The sequence below is a fragment of the Falco peregrinus genome, chromosome 8, assembly GCF_023634155.1.
Source record: "Falco peregrinus isolate bFalPer1 chromosome 8, bFalPer1.pri, whole genome shotgun sequence".
Classification (NCBI taxonomy): domain Eukaryota; kingdom Metazoa; phylum Chordata; class Aves; order Falconiformes; family Falconidae; genus Falco; species Falco peregrinus.
Window position 1 is genome coordinate 8294559 of NC_073728.1, and position 17761 is coordinate 8312319.

The window sequence follows — 17761 nt, forward strand, 5'->3', positions numbered from 1 at the left end:
AAAAATATCATAGTGCCTTATAGAGGTGTATCTTACACTAAATACTTTTTTGATTATTTTTTTTTTATCTATTCTCCGTATGAACTTTTAAATACAACTCTGAGACACTGAATTTCTGGTTCCTTCTTTTCCTTACTGGCTGTTCCATTCTTTGCAGATATGGATGCAGGTAACTATACATTGTCTTCATGGCAGCTCTTGTTTTGAAGAGACAGACAGCAGTTTCTGTACTATAGCGTTTTCCCCTTGTTCTGTGTATCATTTCGATTTGTTTTCTTTTGATTTCAAGTCTTTAGTACATCTCACTGTTTTTTGTCTCTTGCTGTAGTTGTCTTTTCAGCAATAGTTTGTAGCTTCATGCATCTGATAACATTTGTTTCAAATTAACTCTTACCAAAGGAAGCTATTAAGCATAGCGCTTGACATTTTAACAGTCTGGAATTGTAGTTGAAATGGGAGGAGAGGGAGAGATGGACAAGGCTTTTTCTTGTGTAACTGCAGTAACAGTGAAGCTTTCCAGGTTATAAGCTTGCCTTAAATGTTTTTGCTGCTTTGTAGTTAGTACTGACGGGGTGATAATTGAGCCTTGCAACAAAACTGTGTGCAGATCACATTTATGCCTGCCGCTTCTGGATGCTGATAGTGAGAAATGGTTATGTGGCACGTAGATCCACTGAATACAGCGAGTCTTCGGCAAAAAGGAGTATCTCTACAGATTTCTCCTCAATTCATGAACAGAAAATATTTTGGAGTTTTTTTTCTCTTGCAAGATTCAAATTTATTGATAGTTCACAGGGTTAACTGTCCTCTTCTCCTAAACTGTGAATATTTTAGTGGCATTTCTTGAGAGTGTTTGCCATCTGTCCTCTTTGTCTTCAGGGATTTTTGTTTACAGTGCTTGAGTGACGTTCGGATTAGTTTACAAAAGCAGCGTCAAATCATTTCTTTGCACATAAATGTAGCTGACAAGCCTCACTAATGACACCATTCCATTCCATTAACAGCAGAAAAACTGGATTAATTAAGAGCTCTAATTCACCTTGTAAGGGATTGGGTCAAGATTTCTAATCAAGTTTGTATTAAAGGAAATTCAACCCATATAAACTATACTTAGTAAGCATCTGTAGTAGCCATTTGTTAGGGTTTTATTTCTTTCTCATTCAAGCAAAGTCTATATGCTGCTGTTCTACAGAAAACCGAGCGGCAGTGCGGGTGGTTCAGTTGCACTGCGGTGCAGGACTTCAGATTTTTACATTCTGCAGGGGAACACAGCTTTTGATAAATGGAGGCTACGTGTGAGCCTTTATGTTGGAGACCAATGTGGATCTTCCTTTTTTCCTTTCCTGAGGTATTGTAAATGTGCTGGATTGTTTAGCTGGATAAAGAATAGTATGTATATTAGACATTAAGGTGTCAGATGCTTGACTGTTAAAGAGAAAGCAAAGTTAACTGACTTGAAATGGCTTGCAGCAAAATTTATCAGGCATCATATAATTATTATCTAATTGGTAAAATGATGGATGCATACTCATGTGAAAATGGTGATTATGACCAGGAACTGCTACTCCTGCTATCCTTTGCCTTCTAAATTGCTACAATTACCATGAAACCTGATGTGAATTAGAGAAGTGCCAGGTCTCCTGTAGGCCATTAAGGTAGCTTCAGCATTCCAGTAAATGAATCTTAAGTATATTAAGATGGTTTCATGTTGCTTTCAGCTCATTTCTTTAAGATGAGCTGTTTCTCTTGTTGCCTGACATCACCTTCCCACCAAGAGGAGGAATCGTATCACATCGAAGTGTAAAGCAGTTTTCTCTCATTGTCTGGCCCAACTTCTGTTTCTGTTCAGAATTAATTCTAGTCTTTCATGTGATCGTAACATGAAAACCTTTGTTTTCTCAAAGAATAAGTTTGTCTTGGGAAGAAAATTGACATTTAGACTCTTCATTTGCATATTTGACATGCACACAGCTATACTCTTCTGTGCCATGTTTTTAAATCAGATGTATTTTGATGTAAGATGACAAATTATGTATTACCCTGTGACAAGTGGGAATTTCAGTAGTTGGGGACTTGCAATTTTTTTCTGTAATGTTGCAAGAATATAGTGATGGGAAATAGGGTATTTCAGTCATCTGTGATCTTCTAAAACCTTCCAAATGCTTCGAAGAAAAAGTACCGCTAAAAAGTGTGCTGGTTTTTTACATGTAGATGAAACAAGTAAGATGCGTTCAACCTGATGTCTTTTTTTCACCTGTCTAAAATTTAATTCTGCCTGTAGGAACAAACATGGAACATGACGTGCTTGGAACTTGAGACCAAGTACTTTGCAGACCAAGGTGAATTGAAGTTTACAGGAATAGTGAGTGTCAGGAGTATTCTGTTACCTCTTCGGTTATTGTTTCCAAAAAGCCACGGAGGTGTGAAACATGACTTAAAGGCTTTTGCATGTTTCTGGTATCTCTGTGGATACCCTAATTCATGTCATGATTATTTCAGTGGTTGTGTTTTTCTAGTGAGCCTAATTTAAAAAAACCCCAAAAACAAAACAACCAGATAAAAATTGTTGTCCAAGGTGTCTCAGCTGGCATGGGGAAAAGGGAGGGGTGTTTTTTTCTCCCACCCCACTGCCACAGTAAAGTGAGATGCCAGAACATACAACCAAACAGCACCTTGAACTGCTAAATCTGTCCAGTAGGTCTTTTGTTTAAGAAAATCAAGAAGGGGAGCTGAGGTCATGTTAATGAAACCCCCTTAAATTCAAAGATGCAGAACAGCAGACGTGAGACTTGGGAAGAAAGCAGATCTCCTGCTGAGGAAACAGAATTAAGGTGGTGGCACTTGCAGGGGACACACAGTACAACCGAGCAGGAGGTGTCACAGCTGGTTATGGTTGTATCGTTGGTAATTTTTGAAAAGGATTTAAGGGTGCTGGTCTCCGGTGTAACATATGCTTATGAGTCTGGCTTCGAGGTAACTTGAAGCACAGGAACCTGATGGAGTTCAACCAAGGCAACTGTAAGGTCCTGCACCTGGGGAGGAACAACCCCAGGCGCCAGCACAGACGAGGGCTTGACCTGCTGGAGGGCAGCTCTGCGGAGAAGGACCTGGGAGTGCTGGTGCCCAGCACATGGTGCAGTGCCCGTGAGCCAGCAGTGTGCCCTGTGGCCAAGAAGGCCGATGGCACCCCGGGGGCATGAGGAGGAGCGCGGCCAGCAGGGGAGGGAGGTGATCTCCCCCTCTGCTCTGCCCTGGTGAGGCTCATCTGGAGCGCTGTGCCCGGTGCTGGGCTCCCCGGTTCGGGAGAGACAGGGAACTGCTGCAGAGGGGCCGGCGGAGGCTACAGAGATGGTGGGGGGAGTGGGGCATCTCCCTGGTGAGGAAAGGCTGAGGGAGCCGGGCCTGTTCAGCCTGGAGAAGAGAAGGCTGAGAGGGATCTTATCAATGTACACAAATCCCTTAAGGGCAGCGGCAGGAGGATGGGGACAGGCTCTTTTCAGCGGTGCCCAGCGGCAGGACAAGGGGCAACGGGCGCAAACTGCATCACAAGAAGTTCCATCTGAACGTGAGGAAGAACTTCTTTACCTTGAGGATGACAGAGCACTGGGACAGGCTGCCCAGAGAGGCTGTGGGGTCTGCTTCTCTGGAGACTTCCAAAATCCACCTTGACCTGACTCTACAACCTGCTGTAGCAGGGGGTTGGACTGGGTGGTCTCCAGAGGTCCCTTCTAATCCTGACTGTTTTGTGGTTCTTTCCTGAAATTGGTAAATTACCTTGTTTACTGCTAGTTTTCTGAGAACTGATGATTACTTAGTGGCTATCTGCTCTACTTTGGCCTTAAAATGAGGGACAGATGTTTTAAGTAGGATAATAACTAAATGTTGGGGTATATTTAAGAAGTTCGGGTTTGTTTTCTTTTTTTCGCATGAAGTAAATTTCTTTTTCTGTTCTCAAAAGTATAAAGGCCATCTAGCACCCTGACTTGAGGGAGCAAGTAGCTGTTGCAGCCAGTGGAGATTTCATCTGTCTGTGTGTGGAGGAACTTGCAATATAAATGAAAACATGGGATGTGACTCTTGGCAGTACCATCTGTTCCCTGCTTTCTAGGTTGACAGTGCTTGGGCTTCCCATTCAGTGCACAGTACAAAAGAAAGGCATTGGAAGCTCTTAGAGAGTCATTTTAGCCACTAATAAGTATCTTTTTCTACCTGTCTGTAGGTTTTTTTTAGTCTATGGAGTGGGTTTTATTCCTTATATGATTTAAGGCTATTCTGTTTCTTCTTTTTTATTTCCTTTTGGTAATTGTAGCCCATTTTAGTTCTTCCCATGGGTAGGATGTGTTGAAAGCCATTGCATTGGGTCTTTTATTCCGGTTGGCGTATTGTGGCTGTGGCCACGCTGCAGCACACGTCAGGTGCACCGGTTTGGCTAGCATGCTGCTTCTGTATTTTTTGTATTATTTTTTTTGTGGCACTGCTTCTGCTGCATCCCAAGTGAGCTACACGCTCAGCAGAGTGCCGCTGCACCAGCACCCTGTCTGTCCCTGAGGGGCAAGATACATCAAATTTCAGGTACCACTTAATTTCAGTTAGTCTTATGTGTTAAGGGCTACAGTAAATGTGTTCCCCCGGTAAGAGATATAGAATAAAACCTTTAATATGTTTTCCAGAAAGCTGCGATCACTTACTTTCTTTCCAAACTTGACCTAAAAATAATTTTTAATACAGCAGCCCTCACCAAGTAACTTTCTTCAGTACCTACAATGAACAATGTATCACTTGAATAACAGGAATGTTTGTTATTAAAACTTAATGTTTATTATTAAAATACTAAACAAAGTGTCACTTTCAGCCTTACCTTTAAAGAAGAATGACCGTAATGAAAATACCATCCAAGTAAGCTGCTAGCCTGTTACCAAATGTGTGGAAATTGCATCCTGGGGGATGGATGTCCACATTTTTTCAGTTTATTGTATCTTGTAACGATTTCCATATCATGCTACTTCATCAGAGGGTAATTATGCAAGGAGGATTGAGGAAGAGTACTTAAAAGTTTCAGCTGCTTTTGTTTGGCATCCTCTTAAGAGATTTTCGTCTGGCCATAGACTCTTACATACGTATACAAAAAGTTTAAGCATAAGCTGTTAACCTAGATAGCCTTCCAGTCGGCTTCATTCATGGAAAAGGTCTAATGCTTCACTTGCTGGGCTGAGACGAATGCAAGAATGGAGCTTGTTTTTGGGGGGGCGGGAAATAATCCTGTTTTTTCTTTTTCTGTTTGCATTATGTTAACTTAAATGTTCAGAGAAGCAAGGCAGGAAAAGAATACCATGTTTTGACATTCTTTATAACTGGTTGTGCTAGGAGATTTAGCAGTGAGGTAGGGATCCCAGTTTGGTGTTTCAGGTTGAAGAGAATGTGGGAGATGCAGCAGAACTGGACAGCTTTTTCCTTCTGTAGCACAGTGATTCTTGTCCCCTTCCTCCCATGATTCGCATGCAGTGTAATTCGTCCTTCTGTGAACAATGAGGTTCCTAAGGTTGCACATCTCTTCACAGAAGCCATTAGCTATTTTGATCTAGTTATAGGCTTTTTTTAAAAAAAAAAAAAAAAAATGTAGGCATCTGGAGGCTGTATTTACCATACAACCAAATTCTGTCGTTCATGAACAAAAAGAGGATGCGCCCCAGACTAATTTTGTGTGTTTTGTTTTTATTGAGCAAGCTGGCTGACATGTGAATGAAGAGCAGAGCAATTTGTCCTCTGAATATGTACTTAAATGCTTTTATTAGGAACTTGCATGCTTTTTCACTCATGAATTCTTGGAATTCTAGAAAGTCGTCATCATATGCATACAAAATGACATGTAGTTTATATGGGGACATTTTGCAACAATCCCAAGTGCATATGAGTTCAAAAAAGCAACATTAACCTTAGAGTCCCGTTTTGTGCTGCTCATGCCACAAAACATAGGGAAGCTGAAATTTTTTGTGTTAAGTTCAAATTCTTGGTGCAACATCCAGAAGCTTACATAGCACTTTGTGGGGCAGCTGAAGCTATCAGACTACTTTTTTGTCTGTAAAAACACAGACAAGCGCTGTGTTGTGTGCAGGAGACAATGACGACTTCAGCCATGTGCTTCAAAATTCTCTCTCCGTTTTTTTGTCTTCTGTTTCGTTATAATAGGATCAGCTGATTATTTTTATTTGGCATTTCATGCTGACATCCAGATATGAAATAACACTTGTCTTTTTTGATGATTTTGAAGTATTGCTGCAGTTGGCTCTCTGGGGCTTTTGGAGCCTGTCAGGCTTAGCATGAAAGAGTGTGTTTGTGTGTTCTGCAGTCTCCCCTCTCCAGCCCTTCCCTCTCCTCATCCTCCTGAGACTGCCTGCGTGGCTTAGCGAGCACTTTGAAGACCTCTCTGTTCTAGCCGGCTTTGGCTACTGTTGAAAGTGTTGCACATATAAGGAACTATGTTAATTAAAGGAAGAACTTAAGTATTTACTCTTTTCCTGGAGAGAATGTGCTGAAGAAGCAATTTCCTAGAAGGGGCTTCCCTTTTAGGTTGCGTGCCTTGAGGGTCGGCTGACCTTTAAGGTGATGTCTTTAACATGTTGCACCTTGAATACTCAAAGGTTTTGATGAGTAGTGTCTGTAGGATTTGCGCCCTTCTGTGAACAGGCTCCTCTGAAGGCTGCATCCCAGGTGAAAACTGTAATTCGGATTTATAGCTCCTGTTAGAACTGTAGTCTCTTAATAGTTATATGAATGACTTGGGACTGCGGTGCGCTCTTTGCTTTCTGCTGGTGTGGAGCCAGAAGCCAGTTTGGAGTGGCTGCTGCTGCAAGAGGGGCCTGCCTTCCATTTATTTTTCAAATGTAACTTCTGGGTGTATTTCTAAATCATAGCCCAATGTTTAGCTCTTGGTCTGAAAGCAGAATTCTAACGTTTCTTTGAATTTGTTTCTTTTTCAGCTCGTATTTCACTTCTTGGTGGGCTCTTCTTTTTTTTCCTTCTGTTGAATCTTTCATTGCTTTGGGAAGTTGTATTGGAAAGTTAGGGCGTAGTAGTTAGCTGACTTTATTCACAATGTGTTTAATTCTCCATAGATTTCTTTTATTTTGCTGCTGTAGCAGGCTGTCACTAGGTTTTCTGCCCGTATTAGCAATGACAAGGGGACTAAGTGGCATCATTCCCCTTTTTTCCTCCTTCTTGCTCCCCCTTGGTTCTGAGTGATACCAATATAAAAGGCATTCAGTGAAATACAGAATACAGATCAAAAATAGATTATTTTTTTTTTTACCTGTAAGATACAGTATGTTTTTACGTAATGACCCTTCTCTTCTTGTAGTTGAATTGGAATATTTTAGGAAGTTATTTGAAAAAACCCCAACCAAACCACACCAGAAACTGAGATGATGATAGTTTCTTTGTCTGGGTTTTCTTAGTAGATCTCAGTATGAATTTGTGTGTGTGTGCAGGCAGATTATAGTATAATCACAGCTAGCTAAGTCCAGTTTTAACTTTAGGGTTACTATTTGTAATGTAAAACTGTAATGAAAGGACAGATATTATAGAAGCTGCCTATAAACTTAAGTATAAAAAGTGAGGGGATATTTGAAAAAAAAAAATAGGGGGGAGAAACCTGAAATCTGTGCTTGAATGCTTATAGGAGTTAAATTTTTGGCATATCTTGGTTATGCCATTTAGGATTTCTTAGTATGTGTATGTTAAGATCTTAGAGATTACATTGGAAGCTTGTGAAGTTGAACTCATACAGAAATTTTGAGCAGATGTTGGCAGGAGGTGATTTATATATTAGATTGAAAGGTAGAATGGTGTCTGGAAGATGAAATGTGTGATAAGCCAACTTGTAAGGAACTGCAGCAAAAATGAGCTATGATCCTTTTAAGTCATGTGGCTAACTTTGTAAGGAACTTTGTTTGGAAAGTGGTGTTTTGGGGTGTAAACTTTTAAAACTTGAGAAGACTGGAAACAGGTAGGAGTATACTAAAGTAGCATCATATCCTGCCAAAAGAAGTAGGCTGCTCCTGTTTGGGTTTTCTTTGTCTCCAGCTGGCTTGATAAAAATAAAGCTTTTAAAATTAGACTTGTAGTGTATACACAGTTAGTGGGTGTGTGATATGTATGCAGCTGTCTGCACCTGCTGTCCATAAAATAAAGTAAAAAACAACACAAAAAAGCTATGGGCTATGCCTGATTTCCTATCCTTTTAGTAGTAAGGGAACCATTAGTTATAAGCCCTTGTCACCCAATACTGTGGGGACAGACAGGTTCTAGGGATCCTTGGCAGGATGGTGACAGCACTGTATGAGACTGCCTTATAAAATGGTGTTGGTTATGGTGGCCAAAATACAGGAGTCAGGAGTAGCTGGATACTGGACATACCCCTATAAATGTACAAATACTTTTTTCTCTTCCATTTTAATACTTTATAAGGCATAGCTTTTAAAATACTTGAGCACGTTCATCGGAAGAGTTTTACTGTCGGAATAGGCTCAAACATCAGACGTTTATAATTGTGCCCCGATGAAATTTAAATAAAGCCGTGCGCTAAGCGAAGAGATTGTGGTGCTGGGGAGAATGCTAAATACAAGGAACAAAAGGAGCCGTGCAGGGATCTTAAAGTAATTTCAAATTGTAATTGCAGGGTTCAGTGGATGGAGCAAGTCCTGCAGGTGATGCAGTAGTATGGGTGGCTGCCGAGGCTCCTGACACTCGGGGGTTGGGGTGAAATCTGGGTGACTGCTGGAGGAGGAGGTTCCTTGCAGGTTCCTACTGGTTATTTCTCATCCCCTTTAAACTGTCAGAAGTACTTTTTTTTCACATGAATGAACTACCAAAAAGGGCATCCTCACAACATATAACGTATTCAGCTTTTATTTGCTCTGTGCCAAAGTTGTTGTATATTTATGTGCAGTAGATGTCAGAAGAAAATGTATGTTCATCATGTTGAACAGATGGGTGTCCACTAACTTGTTTGTGGAGTAATTTTGGAGATGTGAGCGCTAACAGGCGGGACACAGGTGCTTTATCACTTTGCAAAAAACGTTTCAGAACTTTGCAAATTCACGGTAGAACCTTGGAAAAGTATTAAAATCTCAAACCTATTTATTGTATTTAAAAATCGTATATAAGTTGGTGGTGTGCCTTTCTTAAGAGGAAAGACAGCCATAGCTTCTTGCCAGGCCAAGTATGAAGTGACAGGTGTAATCCTAGTGTATGTGCTAAAAATCAGCGTGCTGATTTAAATATGAATGCAGTTGTCTGTATGGTACTATGGTACTGTTTCTGCTGGGTTGCACGCTTCAGTGTTACCTGACCACGTTTTTTTAAGCTCTCTCTCAAAGAGAGGGGCTACCTGTATGGCTTCTGCAGAAAAGGGAAATCCAGTGGTAGTCCCTGAACCAGACAAGTTTAATAGAGTAGACTCTCTAGTTTTTAGACAACTGCTCAGATAAATGATAGGCAGGGTATCCTGAGGTACGGGGATGCTTCCAGCCAGGAGAGTGAAATCGTATAGGATTTTAAATGCTCTGAGGGCAAACTGTTTTAAAATGCTCATTGGCAGTGTGGGCTTTCCCAAGTCCCGTTCTGTTAGTTAGCTTTGCTGTTGGACTGTAGATCGCAAGGTTTATACCTAGAATTGTGGTGACTCGAGCAGAGCTTTGTATGTCTACTGCCACCTGATACTTTTGCCTGTTTACCTGGGATCATAGTAAAATAGGAACTGAAAAAATGGTAAAGGTCTTTCCCTGGCCCTAAAGTGGGATTGGCATATTTCTCTGTAAGAACCCTCACCTCATCTCTCTTCCTAATCTGTTCTGTTAAATAACCACAACTCATACACTGATTTTTCTTAGGTTTTTTTTTTTTTTGTCTAGGTAGTGTTTGGGTTTTTTTGTTGTTTGTTTGTTGGGTTTTTTGTTTTTTTTTGTTTTTGTTTTTTGCAGGTGCTTATGAGCTCTTTTCCTTCGGTCTTGATCTTCCATGTAACGTAATGATACAGGGAGTTCTGGCTGGGGCTTTGTAAGCTGCTGGCGACATGAGGGCTAGGAGGAGCTATCCGCTTGTCTGTGCTCCACAGGAATGCTTGTCTGAAGTGCCATGGTTTGCCATCCTGCCCCATCTTTCTGCAGCTGGTTGGGCTGCTCAGGTGGAGAATCTCCATTTGTCCCTATGGTGCTGCTTTTGTTTTTTCCACTCATTAAGGTCGTGTTGAACTGCAATTCAATTTTCTAATATAATTGCAGTCCCTCCTGCTTCATTATCTAGAAATTAAATAGCCTGTTCCTTCCATCTTTGAGGTTATTAATAGAATACGTGCATGAGACTTTAAATTCCTGCAGAAACTTGCATTGGTATCATACTTTGAGTAATTTGATGAGTACCGAGCATGGCTTACCTCTACAGCTGCACTCACATCACAGGAATTTTATTAGTACTGGGCTTCTCTAGTTGGCTTACAGGCAGTATGCCACTGACTGTCAGAAGCTTTATAAACATAACATGCATATATAAATGATATGTACAATATATACACACACATATATATAAAATATATATAGCATGCACTACTCTTCTCCAAGTCCTGCCTCCATATATTGAAGGAAACTTCCTTGCTCAGAGGCTGGCTCTTTTTTTTTTTTTTTTTACTCATCTTGGTAGTTAACTGATCATTTCTTCTTCTGTCTGAAATATAATATTGGATGGGAATCTCGGCCTGTTTGCTGTATTTCTGGCTTCTTCTCTTTTTGCCAAGCTCCTCTAATGGAGAGAGAATCTGCTCTGGAAGTATTCCCTCCTTGCACCCAAATGCCTAATAACTGCATTTGTGTGTGAGAACACAGTGTTGGCTCAAATAAATGCTCTTTCCAGACGGGTCTGTGAAGCACCACATTTTCTTTGTTTCGTTTACATGCTGGCAACTTGTTTAAAGATAACGGAAGCAACTGCAGCACGTTTCATTCTAGCTGGCTGGTGTTGAGCCAGGAGTGGGTTGCAGCAGGGTGTCACCCTGTTTCTTATTTGTCTAATTTGCAGTCCTAGTCAGGCAGTTCAGGACGGCAGTACTCTTATCTCCTAAATTTTCTACTGCTTGGAAATGAGACCATAGACCTCTGCAAAAATGTCATCCAACATAACTGCCTCTATTTGTCCTCAAGATGAAGCCTCCAACTGTCCATTTTCTATCTGATCATATAAAATGACATTAAATATGGTCTCTGGTTCTGTGCAACTTGAGTAGCTAAGACTTTATTTTGAAGTGTAAACTTTATTTTCGTGAACACTTAAAAACTTAAAGTTTAGTTGATCTTAATTCAAATCACCACCAGGTTTTGTGGACCCATCAGATCTGGCCCTTCTGTGGAAGCACTGCAAATTTCTTAACGAATGTATCTCAGAATTAAGTTGTTAAATGTCATTGCAGCCACCACTAAAATTACAGAAGTAAAACTTCCTTTCATGGAATTACAAGTTCATATATTAACGCTTCCTTGCTCGTTTTTATGTGATGATAAGATGATCTGTACGATGTAATAATATTACTTTCATGCATGGTGCCTGTGGGTGTACCTGGCTTTAATTGGGTATGGCTTGGTACGTCAAGGAGAACTCTTAACACAACCCGTGATTTTATCCACGTATTTCCCAAAATACATCATAAACCAGTGGAGAGAAGCAGATGGTGGGTTTTGAAAAGCTCGGTCTAGGTCGCTTTGTTGGTTTGGTTTACCCAGGTGCTTTGTTGGGAAGGCAGTGCAGTTGTCTGCTGCAGGGACAGTCTCGTGCGAGAGCCATGGTTCCCCAGTCTTGGCACTTCTGTGGTTATACGCTGAACCGCATAGGTTTCTGAAGTATTGTCTAGCGCAATATTTGCATTACGGAAATACCCAAAAGCTAAATTTACATGTGGCTGAATGATAGTCTGAGATAGCTGCTCTGCTGCTAATACTAATAGGAAATGACATCGAGCACTGAGCGCAGCTTGATTTGGTAAAAAATTTAATTTTAATGCTTCTTGTGTAATACACGTGCTTTCCTGGGAAATGTTGAGGAAAAACATTTTTTAAGTAGTTTGTTTATATAAAATAAAAATTGGGTAATGATGAGCTGCAATGCTGGCACTGGTTTACCGGGCTATTGGCAGTTGTCATTATTTAGTGCTTCTGCTTATTTGCAAAAGATCTTGTGAGCGTTTTTTTGTTTGTTTTCTTTTTCTGAGCGTAACCAACAATTTTCCTATATTTGGTCCTGATATATATGTGTGAAAGGGGGGAATAAACGACTTGTTTCCCTGAAGAGGAGCCAGGTTCTCAGCACTGTCATTTCTATCTTAAGGGCAAAAGAAGGAGAGAATCTGTGTAAGACAACTGACCGCTGTTGTCAAAATTCACGTGTCATTTGGAATATAAAATACAGGCTTTTGTGGCTGCTTCAGTCTTACCTTCTGTCTCTCCTCTGCTGCCCGCTCCTGCCTGCCCTGCCCCGTGGTTATGGTACACGCTCAGCTGCTGCGTGGCTTTGTCATGTGGACAGCCCCCCAGATTTATCTTACGTGGCCAAATACCTTCATCCCTGTGGCAATTTGCTTGAATAAAGAGCCTGGTGAATGCAGTGGAGCCTGGGGGTACAGTATGAAAATCAGCGGTTGCTTCAGTGAGCAATTAGGCAGTGAAACAGCGATCATCAGCTAGAGGAAGAGGCGGCCAGGCTTTCATAGTCAAATGAAAACCTTCATCCATGGAATTCCCAATGTAATACAAAGCTTTCACAATACGGAGCACCTCTGATTACCAACGTATGTGGTATTTAAAACGGGTATCAATTTTGACTGAAGGACAGTTCTGTGCTACTGTGGAGTCAAAGCACTAACCTTTGTAGGGTGACATGCATAGAAATGAGGTTAAGCAGCTTTGGTTGATTCCCTCAACCTGGTATTCTGACTTGTGCTGGGTCTTTAGCTGGGGTTGTAAAGCACTGATGCACAAAATTTATGTAGCTTTATACTGGATCAAAGCTGTATTTTTACGTGGAACGTTTTATGGTAAGAATTTGGCCTCATGCATGTAAGAGACTTGAATGGTTTTAGGGGTTGCATCAGAAGCACTGCTCAGCATCTTCTGGTGGGTACTGTGTGTGGTTTATATGCAGGAGTAGTATTTGCCACCTTGTGCAAAGTCTTGTACGTGTGTGAACTGGTAATGATTTTGCCCTGGAAAACTGGGAATAACGCAGCGATTTATAAATACAGAGATTTAGAGAAAATAAATGGCATACTAAAATTCTCCTAAATTAAAGCTTCCACACAGTTTCAGTGATTTGTTTTTATAAAATTGCTGTGACATATCATGAAAACAGTTTCCAGCTCCATCTGTCTAGCTGCAGAGAGTTAGGTATTTGCTGGCATGTCTTTTGTACAGCTTTAGATACGGGGTTGTGGCTGCAAGTAAACGTAGTTCAGCTGTTGACTGCACGCCTTGCACATCTCTGTGCTTTGACATGTCTGTTTGGACATAGCAGGAGCAAACGCTCTGTCCTTCAGAGCTGTGGTCCAGGCTGCCAGTCTTTCTCTTTCAATGACCTCCTTTGGCAGGTACATAGAGGAGGTGAGATATTCCCTCATTAAAAAGCTGCATGTGTCATAATACTGACGGGACTAGAACAAAGCTAGCTACCTCCCTTGGGACTAGTGCTGTGGGTTTTTGAGCTCATCCTATAAATTAAGAAGGTCATTTCTTTGTTTTCAGCGTCATCACTTTAGACGGTATTTTGTGGCTTCATCATACACAGACACTTTGAAAAATACAGTGGTATTTTGTAGCCATGGGAGACTCCTTGACTACTTTGACAGGTTGTGGTACTGCGGTATTTCAGCTGGCTGATCTCACTAATTCCTCTTTCCTGATGGCCCTGTGATGCTTTCCAAAGATGTATTACTAAAAAAAATATCTAGTCCAGGGTGAACCATCCCAAAATCGCTGCCCTTGCACTGCTTTTACTTGCCTGACCTGGAGATGGGTCACGTCAGGGCTCATCGAGTCAAAGGTAGAATCGGCCTATCTGTGGTCATAAGATTAAGGCGAACAGCATCCGCAGGGGAACTGCATAGCCTGGTTTCATGTGCTGGCAGAAGTTTGTATATTCTTCACTGTTTATTCTTTTGCTTGTGTCAGTTCTTGCTATTAAGGCATATTTTCTCAATCTCTGTGCTATGTAGTACTTAATTTTATGATGTGCTCATGATAAGGGCTCTTTAATGGTGTAGAAACATAAATTAATAGGGATCCATCCTGCTTTGATCTGAGATTTGCATAAAATCTTATTTGGGGGATGAGCGTGAGTCTGCTGTTACATTTCTATATCTTCAGATTTGATTTGAAACGCATAGTACAGATTGGAAATGCAGGGCATTCTTTTAAACGTTTTGGTTGGGGAATTTACTAGATTTAAACAATTCACCATGAAATGCCTTAACCTGAACAAAAATAAATGAATGCATGAGGATGTGCCAGGAACTAGTGTGTATTCTAGATAACAAGGATGCCCAGCTTTTTAGGGTAAGGAAGCCCCTTGAATAGATCTGAATTGACTGGATGCTTGTCGACTGCGGCACTGCTCTTCCAGTACAACAGACGTGGTACAGCACATCAAGATTTGAATTTAATACTAGAAATAAAAATACATTAGCGGTGTACTGAGCTCTGCATGCAGTGTTTTGGGGGGAAGGCAAGGAGCAGATATACAAGCTGGTCGCTTAGTGTAGGTTCCTATAGGAAGAGGGCTGTTGGATAGATAACTTTGTGCCATGTTTATTAAATATAGTACGCTTCCCAAAGCGGCTGCCACAAATAAAATCATTAGTGACCATGAAGTGACTCTGCAGAATAAATTTTTTAGTGCTCTCGTTTGTGGTCTGTGTATATACGTTTTAATATGACATCTGTGGATGTATTTTTTTTTCCTTTTTCAATTCTGCACTTCAGCTTTTTATTTCACCTTGTCTGTACCTTCTTCATGCCTCTGAGGACTGTTTGAAGATACAGTGAGACTTGAAAGGCGTCCTATTGACAAGAGGGAATAATGAGTTGGCTCTCAAATGTATTCAGTTCATGGTATTGTATAATTAGCTGTGTGAACTTTCAGTGTTTAAAAAAAGGAAATAGGAAATGGCAATTACGCAGGGCTTTCACTCTTCAATCACATATATACTGTGTTTCCATTGTTACTTACAACTTTAAAGGGTGTCTCTGGAGGGCTGTATGTTAAGTAATTCATCTTATTTAACACTTCATTGTGAAGAGTATACAGTTAATTGACAGTGTATAGAAATAATGATCTGGTTAATAGAAATTCAGTTCCTGAGAGCTGAGACTATTTTCCTTTAAAAGTTTTATGCTTGGTTTTGATTGTTCTCTTCAAGTTCACTAATGATAAATATTTATCTGCCGCTTGATCTTCGAAGGCAAAAATGAAATTCAGTTTGTGAGCAGCAAGATAATTAAAATCTATACATAGCTTTTTTACTCCTTTGCAATTAAACAACCAGAAACGTGACAGTCTTAATTATTGCATGTTTGGTACTGTTAAGCATTCATAATAGGATGGGTTTGGTTTATTTAAAAAAAATAAACCAAAGCAAAAAAACTCAAATGAAAAACAGCACAGAAACAACCACAACAAATCCACAAACCAACCCTCCTGTTCTTACGTCTTTTATTAAACATTAAATGTGTTTAAACATGCTTAAATATTGTGCATAGCTGAATTGTTGAGTGATCTTGATTTGAAAGCTGCTGTAATGGTTGGGCTGGGGGGATGGTGGGTTTAAGCCAGTTTGTTTCCCTAGGGCTAGCAATTTTTGTGCAAATGTTTTGAGGATCAGCGTTAGCCTGTATGTGCTGACTTACTTGCTTAGAGAGCTTGTTTAGAGAACGGTCAGTCGTTCGCTCGCCTATCGCATGTTTAAATGCATTGGCTTTGATGGTGTGACAAGTTCTGAAATAAGTGTAATTGGGAAGTGGGGTTCAAATCGGAAATAATTCCAGTTAAAAAATTAGATGTGAAGAAAGAAGTTTAGGGTGTGTTAATAGACGTGTTTTATCTTAGTCTGGTAAGTTCAGAGGCGAGGCGGTTGGATGATGGTTAGAGACGGAGGCCTTGGAGCCTTTGTGCCTTAGGTGGGGAGATGAGAGTGGTTTTGCTTCCAGGAGAGGAGTCTAAATGCAACCCAACTACTTAGGCAGGCCAAGTTTGCTAATCCTGGCTTAGGCTCGGTCACACCAGAAGCTCTAAATGTGATTTGTCATTATCTGAAGTCCGTCACGAGACACAGCAGGATGCCCAAAATACGCTTAATCCTAAAGGAAAGCAATCCCAGTTCTGCCCTGGGGTCATGCTTGGGGTCCCCGTGAGGCCATCGGAGAGAAGGTAACGGTGCAGCTGCACGCCCCGGTTTGGTTTCTTAAGTTCGGTGCCAGCTCTTTGGTCTTCACAAGTACTCAATACTCTACATCTCCCTGAAATAATAGGATCAGGAATAGAATTTGGCTGAAGGCTGTAAGTCCATTCTTTTTGTCTGGGTCTCCATAGCAGGTCTTTAATTCATCCCGCTAGTAAGCAGCACGATGTTCTCTGTTAGCGTAGCACATCTCTAAGAAGGTACCACCATTGTAGTTTTTTTTGTCTAACATGTGTCTAGTATTTTCCCCTAACTGTGGTTTGTGAATATAGAAGTTTCATTTTCATAACATTACATGTGTGCTGTAAGAACTGGGCTTCTCTTGAGGAAATGCGAAGTCACACCAGAAATTTATTTTAGTTGTAATACACGATACTGTTTGTATGCAACTGTCCCATGTTTGCCTTTCTCAGAGATACATTTCTCACCATTGTATAAAACAAAGGCGACTCTCTTGGAGCTGTTTGTATCAAAACTAAGGCCACTAATGTGGGAGTTAGTGTTTATAATGCAATGTTGATTTTTTTCCCATATTAGCCTTATTCTTAAAGGATGTGACTTAAAGTAGTTTCTATGTATATGCATATGAAATTACATTCACAGTAGTTCATTAATTTGCGAAAGATCTTAAGGACGCCTCTTTTCCACAAGCGAAGCCTTTTTCTGTTTTGTATTTTTTACTTTTCCTGCCCTCTAACGAGTTACTTTGTGTGACAGGTGGGAGATTCAAGAAGGAAATCGTGGTTGATGGACAAAGCTATCTGCTGCTGATCAGAGATGAAGGGGGGCCTCCGGAGGCACAGGTGAGCACTGGGGAGAGCTCTTAGCCTCCTACCACCATCTTTTTTAAAAAAACCTGCCTTGAAGAGAACTGGCTTTGTTTTGATCTTTCCTGGGGCCTTCTCATTTTTCTGCTGGGAAAATAGATACATCTGCTTTAGGTGAAAAATACTATTTTGACAAAATACTTGGGATTTCAATTACAGTGTGAAACTGTGTAGTAAAGATGTACACTTAACTTACGTTGGATGCTTAATGAGTTGCATGTTACAGTGGTGAGTTCTTTTCTGAGTTAGAATCTTTAAATTGTTAAAATACGAAGTAGAGGTACGCGCAGTGACACATGTACTTGTGTACAAATCTTTGCATTCCCTATTGCTTCCACGTTTTGCTCCCCGTGCTGTTTCAGACTCAGCTTTGGGGGTTCCAGTTCAGCACCATTGAGTTTTTGGATTTCTGGCTTGGTTTCCCTATACGGTGCATTACCTCCTTGCC

The 17761-nt window shown here is 40.7% G+C and overlaps 1 protein-coding gene across 13 annotated transcripts in view; it reads left to right on the plus strand.

The window, feature by feature from the left end:
* The window catches only part of AGAP1 (ArfGAP with GTPase domain, ankyrin repeat and PH domain 1), a 382459-nt gene that overhangs the window by 131844 nt on the left and 232854 nt on the right, over nt 1-17761 (plus strand). For 8 of the 13 annotated variants that reach the window (XM_055813061.1, XM_027796719.2, XM_055813057.1 and 5 more), the window contains exons 4-5: nt 158-169; nt 17204-17289. In XM_055813061.1, coding sequence (XP_055669036.1) covers nt 158-169; nt 17204-17289 — 98 coding nt within the window. The remainder of the gene's footprint in view (nt 1-157; nt 170-17203; nt 17290-17761) is intronic. The other 5 variants (XM_055813062.1, XM_055813064.1, XM_055813065.1 and 2 more) reach the window with 1 other exon arrangement.